The sequence below is a fragment of the Drosophila gunungcola genome (assembly GCF_025200985.1).
Source record: "Drosophila gunungcola strain Sukarami chromosome 3L unlocalized genomic scaffold, Dgunungcola_SK_2 000003F, whole genome shotgun sequence".
Classification (NCBI taxonomy): domain Eukaryota; kingdom Metazoa; phylum Arthropoda; class Insecta; order Diptera; family Drosophilidae; genus Drosophila; species Drosophila gunungcola.
The window spans coordinates 4,086,371-4,101,961 of NW_026453179.1; the positions used below are offsets into that span (position 1 = coordinate 4,086,371).

Genomic DNA, 15,591 nt, shown 5'->3' on the forward strand with positions numbered 1-15,591 from the left:
TTGCTTAATTTAAGCCTGTGAGAACAATCTGTGCAAATTACAACGCACTGGGGAAAATCCTGCGACGCCCACAACTGACGGGCTCAATTACAAAACTGCAGCCTGGAGCCCTAGTTCGATTATGCATGGAGTTGATGGTCGAACAGGACACCTCATTAATTTGCTGGGCTGCGGCAATAACAATAACAGCTATTTCGGCTATTTGGCTCATTGACTGCCTGATTTTATGGCCCGACTCCGGTTGCCGCTGCTGCTGCAGCTGCCTCTCATGTCCAAAATCAACATCAACATTGACCCAGGAGCAGTTTGTCCTGCTGCTGACGTTGCTGCGTTGCCAAATATGTTTTTGTGGCATTTTTGGCCAATTGGCAGACTGAGTTCGCCCAGTGCCGCTGGCCAATTGAATGCAGCAGACGCGAACGTGGTCCTCGTAGTTGTAGTACGGCCTGTGGACGAGTTCCCTGCTGATTATGCCATAATGTTTGGCCACACCCGGCCCCCTCGTGTTTGCCTGTTTGCCTAACCCAAATTGCATGCTATTGACCAGGATTCTACATATTTCAAGTGGCAGTGGGAGCGGGAGGGGAACCAGCAGTTGCCGGAGTTGTGACGGCTGCCCTGCCACTTGAAACTTTTCCAAATCACACTCTTTGCCGGCACAGTTCGATCAACTATAAGTGCAGCTGAGGAGAAAAAGCACGAAAAAGTGCAAAATAAAACAAAGGACATAAAAGTGGCTGACATGGATATAAAGACCGAAAGATGCGGTACCCTGTTTAAATATGGTAAGGATAAAATATGTTCAGACTTTATGAAGCTTTAAAATGTGAGTGTAAAAACAAAGACATTAAAATCTGGGAAACAATAATTAAGTTTATGAAATTCATTGTTTATAAATGCAGTTTTTAGTTGAAATTTAAATGCAAATTTGCAAAAAGGAAATGTAATGTTTTAATTACAATTTAATTACAATTTTTTCGTTAATTGTAACATTTTCAGTTTACAATTAACGAAAAAGGAGAGTTTAAGTTTGGTAAATATTAAGTTGACGGTGATAAGCATCAATTCAATATTAACTCACAAGCAAACAGTAATTTATAAATATTTGACAATGACAGATGAAATTCTAAGATGAAACTCTAAGTCAGGTTATCTTTAAGCCCCTTATGAAAAGTTTCCAAAAAGACAAGTTCCCAAGTTTACTGTATGATTTGTGTTATGAAATATTAATATCTCTTTAAAGCAATATACCATGTTAAATAAGGCTTTAGAGCAATATTTACGTAAAAATTAAAGTCTTTCGCAGATTATATTTCCGAATTCCAATACCCAAGTGATTGCCATTGATTCCACATTTGGCTCGTTCTCATGCACATCAGCTATCGAAGTCTGATCAAATCCAGTTTAGCATGCCCGACATTTATTTGCGAGTAGCAAGCCAAGTAAAGCCAAACCCATCTAGAGTCATACACACATGCTCAGCGTGCAACATTAATGCACTATGGCTGCTAATGCAGCAGCGACAAAGGAGAGGGGGGAGCAGTGACAAAAGGGCGTTCGGCGGAGGAGGAGGCGTGGCAGATGGGAGGTGGTGAGGCAAACAAAAGCCAGTAAAAGCAACAGTACAGAGTTCTGCCGTGCCTGCTCCGCTCTCTCATGTATTCGCACTCGCATTCATTTTTGCTGCTCGCCATTGTTGCAGCTGCTGCCTTTCTGCTTATTGTTGTAGAACACATATACACTCAGAAACGGTGCCGTACACTTGGGGAAAAGTTTCTTTGGAATATAAAATAGAAACTCAAATTCAAAGATTTTATCTGAACCAAATCTAAAAAAACCACTCGATTAATTTATTTGGTTGATATTCCTACCTAATTAAACATATATAATAATAGTTTGTTAAATAGTTATTTATTATTATTATTTATTTTATTATTTTTGAGATTTTGAGAAAAAATTTAAGGAATATTCCAAATTTAATAAAAGCCTTTACTTTTAGGATTTATTTTAGTTTCTATACATTTTTTCAAGTGCGCATAGAAACATATACTTACGTGAATGCTGCCGCTGGCCTGACTTTTTTGTTTAATTCGTTTTTCTATTGTTCACAGCCAAGAACTTTAGTCCGAGGGGCTTTGGCAACATTGTAAAATGCATGAATGTGTTTAGCCAACTCACTATCTGTCCCTCATTTCCACTCCCCAGACTGCAGATTTTTGCATTTTGCAAGCATAAAAGTTGAAAGCGACATTATTGAATATGCGTTGTCGTTGTCGCTTTGCCATTGTTTGGCTCACACATCGCTGCAAAGCCAAAAGCTTAGCGGATTCTTACGCCCATTGAAATTTATATGCCACTTTCACACACATTAAAGCCGAAACGGCCAAAAGCGAATCGAATGTTTAAGGTCAGACGACGGATGGTTACAGCGCAACTACAGATACTCCACCACCAGCACTCCACCCCCGTGCTTATTTATGCTTTGTTTGTCGCTTTGGCTAATAAATTAGCAGCTTTACCTTTTGGCCCAACTGCAAGCCAATAGCAATTTATCGCAGCCACAAAGAAAGGCACGTAGCGAAAGCGGTATATTCCCGGATCGAAGGGGTTCGTCCTTCCAAATGTGCTCGCCTTATCGCCGGCTTAGGCGACACGCACAGGTGGGCTAACTCAGGTGAAAGGACGAAAGGACGGGCGGAGTCCTTCCAACGAGACAGGAATAGTTGCTACCGACTTTAGCCTTTGACTAACGACTGGCGACAATAAAAATGGCCTGGCAATTGGCACATTGCGGTTCCAAGTTAAAAGGATTTTCGATTTGAAATTATTGGCCGGCAGCTTGGATAGAGTCTGGAGAAAGTTCTAGACCAATGAATTTATGTAATGAAAGTCAAAGTAGATTCTTGCTCAAATTAAATTGCTTGGATGCCAACATATTGTTAAGGATAAGTTTGATAAAAAAGCTAACTTAAGCTAAAGGAATTCAATGTTATTACATTTTTGTTTTTGTACGTTAAAATATATATTTTTAAAATGAATGACTAACTTTGTTAAAAGTTTTTTCAGCACCATATATAATTTAAGTTTTTAGTGTCTGAACTTTTTCCTCATTCTTTATATTACGACTTTAAGGGCACAAATTTAATAAATGCCTTTAGCAAGTGCAACAAGCAGGCCAGTCCTCATGAAAAGAAAATCTAAAAAAATATATATTTCGGTTGCGTGCCGCGTGTGGAAAAGTCTTGGAGATTCGGAAACGCTCGCCAGGATTTATCGTGCGTCCATTACAAGCGGAAATTAAGCGCGGCAGGTCGTCGGCTGGACGAAGGGGGCGGGGTAAAGGGGTAAGGGCGGGCGTGCGTGAAAGCGTTTTGCCGGCTGGCCATAAAGTAACGAGCGGGCCAAGCATTCCAGCGGACCAAAGCAGAGCTATTGTTTTCGGGTCCGGCCAGAGTCCTTTGGAGCCGCTTTGTATGCCAGTCACGTGGCACGCAACGACAACTTGGGATTTGTTAAGTGGCGCGTCGTTTTTGATGTGCGGAATGTTTAGCTCAGGTCCCCAACTCTCCGGCCATTCTTATTCCATTTTTTTTTTTTGGATTTTCGGTACGGAAAAGTCCATCACGTGTCCCGGACATTTTGCACATAACTTGTTTCAGCGTTTTTATTGCCAACTTCCGCTTCCGCTTTTGAATGCACTACGAATATCTTTTGTTTTTGCCCACCTTGCGGTTAATGGCACTCCTTCGACTGGCAAAAAAGCGAGGAACCAGTGCGGTAAGCACTCCAGCAACTCCATCAGCCATGGCTGATTCGATTTTCCGATGTGTACCTTTGCTTTTAGTGATTGAAATCGCACATTTTAAGTGAAAAAGCGCACACAGAAGTGCACTCAATCATTCGTCACGTGATTCAGTCGGCAGAGTCGAAGTGAACACCTCTTTCCCCCTCCTGACTTTTCCGGATTTTCCCGCCTTTCCCGCCCTTCCGCTGTGCTCCTTGTGCAAATGTTTTTCTAAGTTGGACATCGAGTGGAAAGTGTTGGAGCGCCGCGGCTGTGTTGATATAAAAGATTACGCCACCAGATGAGAAATGGAGACACAATTGTTCATGTTGTTTATTTTTTTGGGGGGTGTGGGGAAATGAAAAGCCCGGCGATAATGCCACGTAAATGTTGTGAATGCGAAATCAATAGGGGAAAACAACTTTAAGCCGAATGGCAACTCAATGGGGGAAAATCGCTGAGCTGCCAGCGAAAAACTTTTCTAATTTGCGCATTATGAAAATTGGGTCGCTACATAAAAAAATCACCAGTCCTCCCCCCCTTGCCGCAGGAGAATTAAGTGAAAAGCAATTTTTGAGCCTAGTCAAAAGGGAGCGAATGAATGAAAAGAACTGAGAAAACTTGTCCATTAAGAAAATTAACTGAGATTAAGTGGGGCCCTACGCTTTTGGTCCGCCGAAAACTTTACCCAATTGGGATGAATCAAAATTGCAACAATTTCAAGGCATTTAAACAGTTGTCACATACACACTCACCCCACCCACGCACACCCACAGCTACCCACAAGAAGCGCCGGAAGTGAGCCTGAAAACGGAAGCAGCGCACAACACATGGAATTGGCTTAAGGAAGAAAGCGGAAGAGAAAGGAAGGGACTTTATTTGTTGCCTGCCACACTTCGGCTGCTTGTTTGTTGCCGCCACCGCCAATGTCGTCCCCGTCGATACTAATCTAATTTTATTGATATTGACACAATTTCTGCAGATTTCCGCATAAACATAAAAACAGAGCCCGAGCGCCGAAGGTTCGGCTCAAGTAGCAAAACAGTCATGGCACGCTAACAAATGGTATCTAATAAAAATTGAACAAAAAGCAAACAAAAGTTCGATGGTGCGGCCGCCGTTGGATGAAAGTCAAACAATACTCAAGTACTCGGCGGGCATTTCCTGTAGCAAATCGAGAAAGCAAAAAATAACAGTTTGGCACTACAGTTTTTGCAGAAAATAAAAGTTTTAACAACAATTTAAAGCAAAGTATAGCCCAAGTAATCAAATCTTACAGCATTACAATGTGGAATTGTTATAATACTAAATACAGAAATAAATACAAAAGTTTTTTTTTATATGGTATTGTAATTTTATATATTGCTTAATTGTTTACAATATTAATTCAATTGTAGTTCAGTTATGAAATTGAACAGCACAACAATTATAAAATCAGATTGTAAATCTAAATCGAAATGGAAATCCCACAAAACAATCGTTTTGTGTTTGTCCATGTTAAGATAACAGTAACTGCGGGTAATGCCCACCTTAGAAAATTTCCGATGAAACTAAAATTTCCAATTTCGATTGATTACAAAATTCAGATTTTCATCTACAAGATAAGTCGACAACTTCCGAAAATGTAATCTTATATTTTTGCAGTTGAATTCTAAAGTTTACTTAAGAGCTTTTATAACTGCTAGTCGAATATTAAAAAGGAAATAAATATCAGCGACTGTGTGGTAATGTGAACGAATCTAGGTCAATCAGATTAAAGCAACAAAAAAATCCTATTGCAAATACAAAGTAAGACCTTTCAATCATACCTCTTTGACCAGATTAGCTATTTCAAAAAAAAATTGAAGCCCTATTTAAGTTTCCAGCAAAAAAACAAAAACAATTGCCAGGACCAAGACTACAAAAATTTTCTTTATTGCGGATTTTAATATATTGTTGTTGAAAATGTGTATAATATTTAAAAAATTGTGGATTTTTATACCTGTCTAATAAAACCAAGAATAAATTAATAAATTTGCCCTTTCGATTACGCTATATCATTTTATTGTTCATTTAATATATTTATAGATATTTAAGCGGTAAAGGTATAGTAATAAAGGCGGACCATTAAGGGATACCGAGTTTATCAGCTTTATGATTGATCGGAAGCATAGGTTTCTTTCAAAAAGGTGTTTTGCCTAATTTGAGTGTCTGTTATTTACACAAGACGGTAAAATTTGATAAGCAAAAACTAAAGTATAGTCTTATCAAACTTAAAAATTATTACAAGTGCGTCAAATAATAAACTGATATAGACGTCTGCGAAATATAATCAAAACCTTTAAGTGGACTTGACCAGCGTTCTATTTTGATAAGCCCTAACAGGCCGGGTATAAAAGTGGCCCCATTCGAAAGGGATAATCACTCGTAGTTTGATCGGACATCAGCATGAAGGTTTTCGCAGTCTTGGTTCTGGCCCTCGCCACCGCCTCCGCTGGGCTCCTGCCCCAGTCCGGCATTCAGCATCCTCGTGACAGGACCTCCGTGCCCTCCATCGAGGGTCGCATCACCAACGGCAAGGATGCCGTGGCCGACCAGTTCCCCTACCAGGTGGGACTCAGCTTCTCCAGCTCCAAGGGCAGCTGGTGGTGCGGTGGTTCCATCATTGCCAGCAACTGGATTGTGACTGCTGCTCACTGCACCGACGGGTAAGTGGGCCCCTTTTGTTGCTTAAATGATCATAAATAATGAGGGAATTCCCTGTTCAGTGGCTCGTCCGTGACCGCTTACTTCGGAGCGACCGTCCGCACCAGCCCCAAGTTCACCCACACCATCGCCAGCTCGGATTGGATCCAGCACGAGAGCTACTTGGCGTTGACCGTGCGCAACGACATCTCCGTGATCAAGACCCCCACCCTTGCCATGTCGTCCGCCGTCAACAAGATCAACCTGCCCGCCATCGCCAGCAGCTACTCCACCTACTCCGGAAAGACCGCCGTCGCCTCCGGATGGGGCCTGACCTCCGATTCGGCCTCCGCCGTTGCCTCGAAGCTGCAGTTCGTCGATCTCACGGTCATTGACAACTCGGTGTGCAAGAAGACCTTCGGCAGCCTGATTGTGACCAACAACGTCCTCTGCGTGGCCACCCCCAACAGCTCTTCCACCTGCCAGGGAGACTCCGGCGGCCCCTTGGCTCTGGACGGCACCCTCATCGGCATCACCTCCTTCGGATCCGCCGACGGCTGCGAGATTGGAGCCCCTGCCGCCTTCACCCGTGTGACCAGCTACCTTACCTGGATCAAGTCCAACACCGGTGTCTAAGCTTTGGGGAAAATACAAAATTTGCAAAGCGTGGGAAATATACCAACAAATTGCTAAGAAACGTAACGCATTTTTTAAATATGAGCGGGAGTGTGGGATAAATTTAGAAAATCAATAAATGGGGTGTCTAATAATTTGAGGAAGCATTAAGTATTTATCAATCAATTCGAATACCTAGTTGTCTACTAAGAAAATGTTCTGATTGTATAGTTTTTTACTTATAACATTAACAAATATTGACTTCTCTAGTTCAGTAATTAAATATACTCATAACTTATGATCTTACGGTAATGAAAACTTTATGATCATTATAAAATATTGAGCCCTGGTCTGTAATACCTTAAGCACAGTAAAGTCCCGGAACACTATCAATGGCCTTTTCACATGTTGAAATGTAAGCAGAGGCGTGCAGTAAATTAAACAAATAATAAACTAAGCGTTGATAAAACGGCAGCCAGTCAATAAATAAAAAGACCCCGACCCAGACATTATTGACAGCGTTGGGGGCTAAACAGAAAACCATGCAACTGAAGGCCCGCCGACTAACTGAATGGGTCGAAAGCAATTAAGGCAACTGCAGTGTGCCAAAGGAAGTCGTCGAAGGCCTAAGCCACATAATCGCCGAAACGTGCGGCAATTACACGGGAGCTTGAGAAATTGAATGCCAAACATCTGCTGCTCTTCCCGTCTCCGGAGGTATAATTTGCACTGGGCCAAGCAAATTCAATTATCAGTCGAAGCGGACACGTGCCAGGGCCAAAAGACGACGACGCAATGTTGATGCCACAATCGCTGGCTATAAAAACACCAGCTAAAACAACAAAAACCCCAGTACTTCACATGAAGGGCCCACTCAGACCAGAACTTTGACTTGCTCATTATAACATCAGATATCAGCATTTAATTCACTGGTAAAATGAAAAACACGATGTCATTCATAAATTTCATTCAACATAAAACAGATCTTATAATTTAATGATTCTTATCATGCATATATTTTTGTATCACCAAACTATTTAATTCTTTTCTATCAGCATTTATTTCACTTGTAAAATGAAACGCCTGATTTCATTCATTCCACATAACATCAATTTAATAATGTAAGCGGTGCCCACTCGGAATGAAGGATAAAATATATATGGTATTTGCGTAACACCAAACTATAAACAATTTTTCGCATTCCTTCCTAGTGATAAGATGATGAAATGCCAGTCAATGATTGCATTTATCTGTCTACTATTCCCATTGATGGCTGTAACAAGTAAAAACTGGCAGGATGGGTATGAAGATACTGCTGAGGAATCTTCTGCCGACGAAGAAGATATCATGGAAAGACGTTGGCAGGTTGGATACGGGAACTGGCGTCTTCGGTGCGAGAAATTCGAGGCGGAGCAGAAGCAGACTTCTCCGGTAAACACTCGAATAGCTGGCGGAGAACTGGCTACGCGTGGCATGTTTCCACATCAAGTGGGCCTGGTTATTCAGGAGAGTGGTGGAGCACTGATAAAGTGTGGTGGTTCCCTCATCACCCTTCAATTTGTGTTGACTGCAGCCCATTGTTTGACCGATGCCATTGGGGCAAGCATATACTCGGGCGCCACCAGATTCGCCGATGTCCAAGACGCTGCTGAAGAGTTTTTGGTCACCCATCGAGATTTCATCGTCCATCCGGGTTACTTGGGCTTTGGTGGTTACAACGATTTGGCTTTGATACGACTGCCTAGGAAAGTCGTCACCTCAGATCGAGTGCAAGTCATTGAGCTGGCCGGAGAATTCATGCATAAAAAATTTCTCGAAGGCCAAGTGGTGACCCTTTCGGGTTGGGGCAGCTTGGGAGATTCCGCTGGAACTGAGACGCGAATTCTTCAGTACTTGGATGTGGAGGTGATCGAACAGGAAAACTGCACCTGCTACTTCCTGCCTGGATTGGTTAGTCAGCGACGACACCTGTGCACCGATGGACGAAACAGACGGGGCGCCTGCAATGGCGACTCCGGTGGCCCTTTGGTCTACCACTGGCGCAATGGCAGCTACCTGATCGGGGTCACCTCGTTCGGCAGTGCCGGGGGTTGCGAGGTGGGGGCACCCACTGTCTACGCCAGGATAACCGCATATTTGCCATGGATCCGACAGCAAACGGCAATGACCAACTAAATGCAATTAACGCCTAATTGCAGCCCATTAATTGCTAAACAATATAGTCGGGCCAGACAATAAAACCAATTTGAGCAATGAAATCGAGACAGGTTCCTGCCGAGAAGGGAAGGTGCAAATGGTCCATTTTACGGGTGGACGGGTGGTTGTTTTCCCTTGAATGGCAAATGATGCCGATAAATAACAATAAACATTTCGGCATTACAGCACACAGCAGGGCAAGTCAATTTCGGGGAGCTCAATAAAAAGCGCAAATGGAAATTGCTGTTGAATTTCGCACTGCAATTGAAGTCGTCTTCGGGTTGAGTGTTCGCGCCGCGGTTAAAGCATTCTTCCCCATTTCCAGCTAATCGTCTTTAATTGGCCATCTGAATTGGCCATTAACCGCAGCGATGTGGTCAGCCGAACGCGTCATCAAATCACGCGGCAATCGCTGATAAAGAACCGCTGCGGTTGCGAAAACAACAGAATTTTGTTTGTTTATAATCGTAAATCGACGAGAGACTATCAATGGCAAATATTTAAGACCAGAATGATTTCGGTTTTATTGTGAAATACTGTAATTCAGCTGTGAAGATGGGCTTAAAAAATCAGAGCAGTGGATCCGAACCTCCTTGATCTTTAGCAAAGGTAAACAAACCGTCAAACCTATTAACTATAGGCTTATGGTTTTTCTTCCAATATACAGCCGATAAGATAGTACCCAAATACTATAAGAAGTAAAAGATACGCGAACGGCACACGTCACCCGCTGAAGAGCAAAGCAAACCTTTGCCAATTTTTTATTCCCAGTGTGAAGAAAACTAATCAAATTAATTGGCTGCTTCAATATCGCACTGCTGAGATCTGGAAATCCAGCTGAGGCCTAGTGCCCAGATTAGATCCGAATCGGGATTAATACCCCTGGAATGGGAAAGTATTTTAGGCGGCCGTGTGGCTGAAGTTCATTCATTCATATCTTCCGCACAGATCTCGGCAGGCAAGGCGTAGTTCGAACCGACTTCGGTGGCCCTATCTAATCACGGCAGCTCTATTTGTGAAATGCAGCCTGATCGCAGACACTTGTTTTCCCCTATAAAAGACCCCTGTCGGGCCGTGGTAGAGCAGTTCAGTTCCTTTTACTGAACACGCAACAATTCCCGAGATGAAGTTCCTGATCATCCTTGCCCTGGCCGTGGCCGCCTCCGCTTTCCCGGAGCCGGAGCTGAAGCACCGCAACCGCGAGATGCCCGTGGTCGACAGCATCGAGGGCCGCATCACCGGAGGCAATAACGCCGCCGTCGGCCAGTTCCCCTACCAGGTGGGACTCTCCCTGAAGGTGAACGCCTTGTCCAGCGCCTGGTGCGGTGGCTCTTTGATCGGAAGCCAGTGGGTGCTGACTGCTGCCCATTGTACCGACGGGTGAGTGTGCCCTCAGAACCTTGTACAGCTCTATTGTTTTCCTAACCAAACAACCACCGATCTTAACAACCATGCAGAATTCAGTCCGTGACCGTGTATCTGGGTGCCACCGTGCGTACCTCCGCTGAAGTTACCCACACCGTGGCCAGCTCCGGAATCATCATCCATTCCGGCTGGAACAGCAACACTCTGCGCAACGACATCTCCTTGATCAAGATCCCCGCCGTGAGCGTCTCCAGCAAGATCGCTCCCGTCAAACTGCCCGCCATCGCCAACTCGTACTCCACCTACGCCGGTGATACCGTGGTCGCCTCCGGATGGGGCCGCACCAGCGACTCGTCCAACTCCGTGGCCACCAACCTGCAGTTCGTCGACTTGACCGTCATCACCAACAGCGTCTGCGCCAACACCTACGGCACCTCGATCGTGACCAGCTCCAACATTTGCGTGTCCACCGGCAGTGGCAAGTCCACCTGCAACGGCGACTCCGGCGGTCCTCTGGTCCTCAAGAGCAACTCCGTCCAGGTCGGTCTGACCTCCTTCGGTGCCGCTGCTGGCTGCGAGAAGGGCTACCCCGCTGCCTTCACCCGTTTGACCAGCTACCTGGACTGGATCAAGTCCAACACTGGCATCTCCTACTAAGGAGTGGTCCGGAACTTACATTTCGCACAAAAATAAAATGAACTCTAACGAATTTTAACCAATCAATGACTTGGGAGGGTGTGGAACAACTAGACACTTTCACATGGCCATTTCATAAGTTAAAATTGATCAGTATCTTATATACCATCTTGTAGTTATCATGCTGCCGGAATTGTGAAAAAAGGTTCCTTTTTTAAACAGCATTCTTTTAATAATTTACTCAAATGTTTAGCATTTTTATTTCAGACTTAAGTAGTCAAATCAAATTATTGCTTAAAAGCGCAGAGCTATATATATTTATGAACCATATAGCAAAGTAACTCTGACAATTAAAATTACACCAAAAAAATCATTTAATAAAAATTTTAATCCATTTAAAATTATTTTTTTGGAAATATCTAATTATTTAGAGCCCTTAGCTAAAATTGAATGTGAATTAGTTTCGAAAAGCCAGCCATTTATTTACTAAAAGTAACTTTTATTGCCATAAAAAGCACACAATTGATATATCACAACAACCATAAGTGAAATAGCCAAGCTGTTACTTGCCCTCGCCGAATAACTTCTCATTAAAATTCATGAAATTGCCAAGCGACACAATAAAAGCTCAAAACTTCGGGGGCCGTTAAAAAAAAAAACCATAAAGGAAAAGTTTCCCTCAAGTGAAAGTTAAAAAGAAAAATGCAGACAATATGTCAACACTTGAATTATTACGAGGCATTTAAATAAATGACTAAAGTTGTTGCTTCATTTGTAGCCATTTTCATTTTCAGGCCATCAAGTTTAATTCATCAACTTTTCAGAAGGAATCGGGGCCAAGTGTGGAATTTTCGAGCAGTGTAAGGACCTCACATGTGGCAGGATAGCAGGTGGTGCCTGAAAGCCAATCCTGCCCAGATGGTCCTGCGGTTCCGCATAAAAAGCATTTACTCAACACGAACCAAACGACAAAAAGCAGAGATGCAGACAGAGGCAGAGACAGTAACAGGAACAGGAACCAAAACCAGATCCACATCCACATCCAGAGACATAACAAAGTCAGTCAGGGAAAATAGCTGCAGCTGAGCTTGAAAGTGGATGCGGGAATGGCAAGCCCAGACCCTCAGACCCCCAGACCCCCAGCCCCCAGCCGAGGGTTAAGGGGTCCAGCCGTGCTGATAAATGTTTGCATTGCGGAAATTTATGACAGCACAAAAAGTTTCCTGCACTCGTATTCTGTGGTTTAGATATGACAAAATATCATACATAACCCTCTCAAATAAAAAACGCAGAAGTTGCTATAGTTGTCACTGTGGGTATGTGTGAATGTAGGCAAAGTTAGTTAAAATGTCAACCCGGAAAGCGGACGGCGAGTGTTTATGGCCAAAGTTTTTTATTTAAAATCCACTTTGCCCAGTTGCATTGCTCTGATTGAACGCCCAAAAGTTCGCCTCTTTCTTGGCCACAAAATTCGTTTTCCTTCTGATTGAAGTGAACTTCGTTTGGGGGTATTTCGTTGGCTTTTCCAAAGACAGTCAGTTGGTCAAGTGGTTCTGTTTGATTCACTTTATTTGCCAAAATATTTTGCCAGCCTGCGGACATAGACAGAAACTCTGCAGCCGGAATCTGCATTGACTTTAATTTACTTATTTATAGCCTGGCACCTTTGGGCCAAGGCCCTTGGCCTCTGACCCAGTTCGCACCGATTGAATATTTAGCTCCGTTTCATGTGGCAGCTAATAAAATCAATTCTCGCGCCGTATGTGGCTCTAATCACAGAGCAAAATCAATTAACGAACTGTCAGCTCATCAATTATGGCCAGTTTGAGGGACGGGGCCGGGACTTTTCGACTGGCGAGTCAACAACGCAATCCTGGCTAATAAATGCCAGCCAATTCAAAGCAATCAACTTAATTAACGATTTTTGGTGGGGCCATGATTCAGCTACATAATTAATTAAGTGGAGTCGGAATCGTCCAACCGAAAACATCGAAAAAGGGAAAAATTCGCAGGATCAGCATTTCGGGGTCACCACAAACGAAATTCCAAATAGTTAATGTTTTTGGCTTAATTTAATTTATGGTAAGGACATTTAAACTTAGCAGAGAATTTTGTTCAAACATTGCTGAATTTTGGGTTCACCACATAAAGTAAGCATGACTGACGTTTAAGATATAATTTGAAAAATAAGTAAACTGAGAAGAGAACCAAGGACAAACTTTGACTGCCATTAACTTAACCCCTTGATTCAGCGTGTGCCTGTGACACTTTGAACGATGTTCGGCTAATTAAGCGCCCAACAATTACTATTGCTCTAGCACTTAACAACCCCAAGTCACTTGCGATGACAGGCCAACACAGAAAGTGTTTCTAACAAAAAAGCCCCATACTAAAATCCACAGGCACACACACACTGGAAGAGTATCGCACACTTAATTCATTTAACTCAAACATTTTCATTTATTTATCGCATTACTGGCTCTTTCCTCCCCGGTTGGAACCGCCATCACCAGAGTTTTTTTTGGCTAATGACTTCCTGCTTTTCCTAACGCGCTCAGCATCCGGCTTCCCCACATGTGTATACTGTGTGTGTGTGTGTGTGTGTGTGTGCGTATGGATCTGGATGAGATTGGGTTGCGTTGGGTTGGGCTTGGACTGGGAATGGGATAACAGACTGACTGACTGACTAACTGACAGTCCAAGCACCACCCACCGAGACATCTGAGGGGTAAGTGGAAGGCGCATCAGGCTCATTGAATGCTTTTGGCATGTTGCCCGGCTCGACACCATTATTTCTGGTAACAAGATAATTGTATAATGAAATCCAAACAACACTTGGGTCTCGGTGCGGCTCTGCTGGTGGCTCCACTTGAACCACCAACGCCCAAAACAAGTTCACTCAGCATCCACCACAATGACTTGACGGCAAAGTTCGCTGGTTTTTTGTTTGGACCCGGAGACAAAGAGTTTTGGGTGGTTTGCTTTTTGCCTTGACTGCTGATGGAGTGGCAATTATTGTTCTGGTCCAAGTGGGTTTGTTTGATGAGCTAAGAAAACTGCAGATTTTCTATTAAATTCAAATTCGAAAAGTGCACAGCACTATGTTTTATTTTTAATCGAATTGTACATAAGTATGTATTTATTATTATTCTCATTGATAAGTCTTATGACGAATTTGTTTATTGATAAGATATTATTTAAGTTAATGCAATTCATTGAAATTCACTTTCCTATAGATAAGATAATATTTATTTTTAGTGCCATAATTCGAGTTCTTATAATTTAGACCATACTTATTACCTCTTATAAATACTAATATTATATAAGTTAGACGAAAATTTTCTCGCAATTTTATCAATAGTAGAAAATGCCATTTCCGGTTATCTTAATACCTTTTAAGTTAAAACTTATTTGATTGTGATAGAGCTCCAGGGCAAATGCTATTTATCAGGTATTGTTGTAAGTGTCAAAACTGATAAGAAAAAAGTCTACAATTTCGTTAGTGTCTTAACATTCCTGTTTTCTGGATTAATTAAACCAACAAAATGATATTGTATATGTACCAGAAGTATCCTCGAATGTAAGAGCAATCCTCAGTCAACAGTATCATCTGTCAAAAAACAACTTCCCCTTTTTCTCTTAATTTCATTCCATTCACATGGAAGTAAAATGTCTTGTCATGGTCTCGTGCCTTTTGTTTTCATGTCTCTTTTTTCCTGTCTTTTGTTTTCCCTTTGGGAGTGACAATTGATTGACGGGAAAAGTTAATGGCTTACTCCTGGCTTCATATAGAACTCGAGTCATACTTAAAGAAATGCGTTTGCTTTTGGGCCAACAAACGGTAGCAACAATAATTGACACATCTCCGGCTGTTGAAGTTTTCCCTTAAGTTCCGAGCTCACATCAAGTAGATAGTCCACACACTCACGGCCATATGCAAAGCCGCTCAGAGAGCACTCACCGAAATCCGCATGCCTCCATCCTAGAATCCTGGTATTACCTAGAGCCATCACTCAGTAAAAAAGGAGAGAAACGGCAGGAGGAGTAGGGCAAAAAATAATAATACTTTGCCTCTCCGGTAGGGCACAAAATAAAGACATAAAGCAAACAAATGCCGGCATCGAGCTTGAATGGTTGACTGGCAGTGGAGTGGCTTTTAGTGCGTTCAAGCAGAAAAATATATAGAAAACAATAAACCGAAATTACAACAAGGGCAACTACGGCACGAGCCAAGGAAAAACACAAAAAAAATATTGCCAAACAAAATGTTTATAAGCCATCAAGCATTCCCCAGCCCCAGCTGCATATTCATATAAATATTTGCATGCTAA

The 15,591-nt window shown here is 42.7% G+C and overlaps 3 protein-coding genes across 3 annotated transcripts; all 3 read left to right on the forward strand.

Moving 5' to 3' along the window:
• Window positions 1-6,170: 6,170 nt before the first annotated feature.
• Window positions 6,171-7,145, forward strand: LOC128258592 (serine protease 1). The gene is made up of 2 exons (XM_052990296.1): window positions 6,171-6,471; window positions 6,532-7,145. The coding sequence occupies exons 1-2, from the start codon at window positions 6,212-6,214 to the stop codon at window positions 7,082-7,084; spliced, it is 813 nt and encodes a 270-aa protein (XP_052846256.1). The 5' UTR covers window positions 6,171-6,211; the 3' UTR covers window positions 7,085-7,145.
• Window positions 7,146-7,271: 126 nt separating this feature from the next.
• Window positions 7,272-9,321, forward strand: LOC128258591 (brachyurin). The gene is made up of 2 exons (XM_052990295.1): window positions 7,272-7,995; window positions 8,275-9,321. The coding sequence occupies exon 2, from the start codon at window positions 8,282-8,284 to the stop codon at window positions 9,236-9,238; it is 957 nt and encodes a 318-aa protein (XP_052846255.1). The 5' UTR covers window positions 7,272-7,995; window positions 8,275-8,281; the 3' UTR covers window positions 9,239-9,321.
• A 1,009-nt stretch (window positions 9,322-10,330) lies between these two features.
• Window positions 10,331-11,333, forward strand: LOC128258615 (serine protease 1). The gene is made up of 2 exons (XM_052990323.1): window positions 10,331-10,639; window positions 10,717-11,333. The coding sequence occupies exons 1-2, from the start codon at window positions 10,383-10,385 to the stop codon at window positions 11,279-11,281; spliced, it is 822 nt and encodes a 273-aa protein (XP_052846283.1). The 5' UTR covers window positions 10,331-10,382; the 3' UTR covers window positions 11,282-11,333.
• Window positions 11,334-15,591: the final 4,258 nt, after the last annotated feature.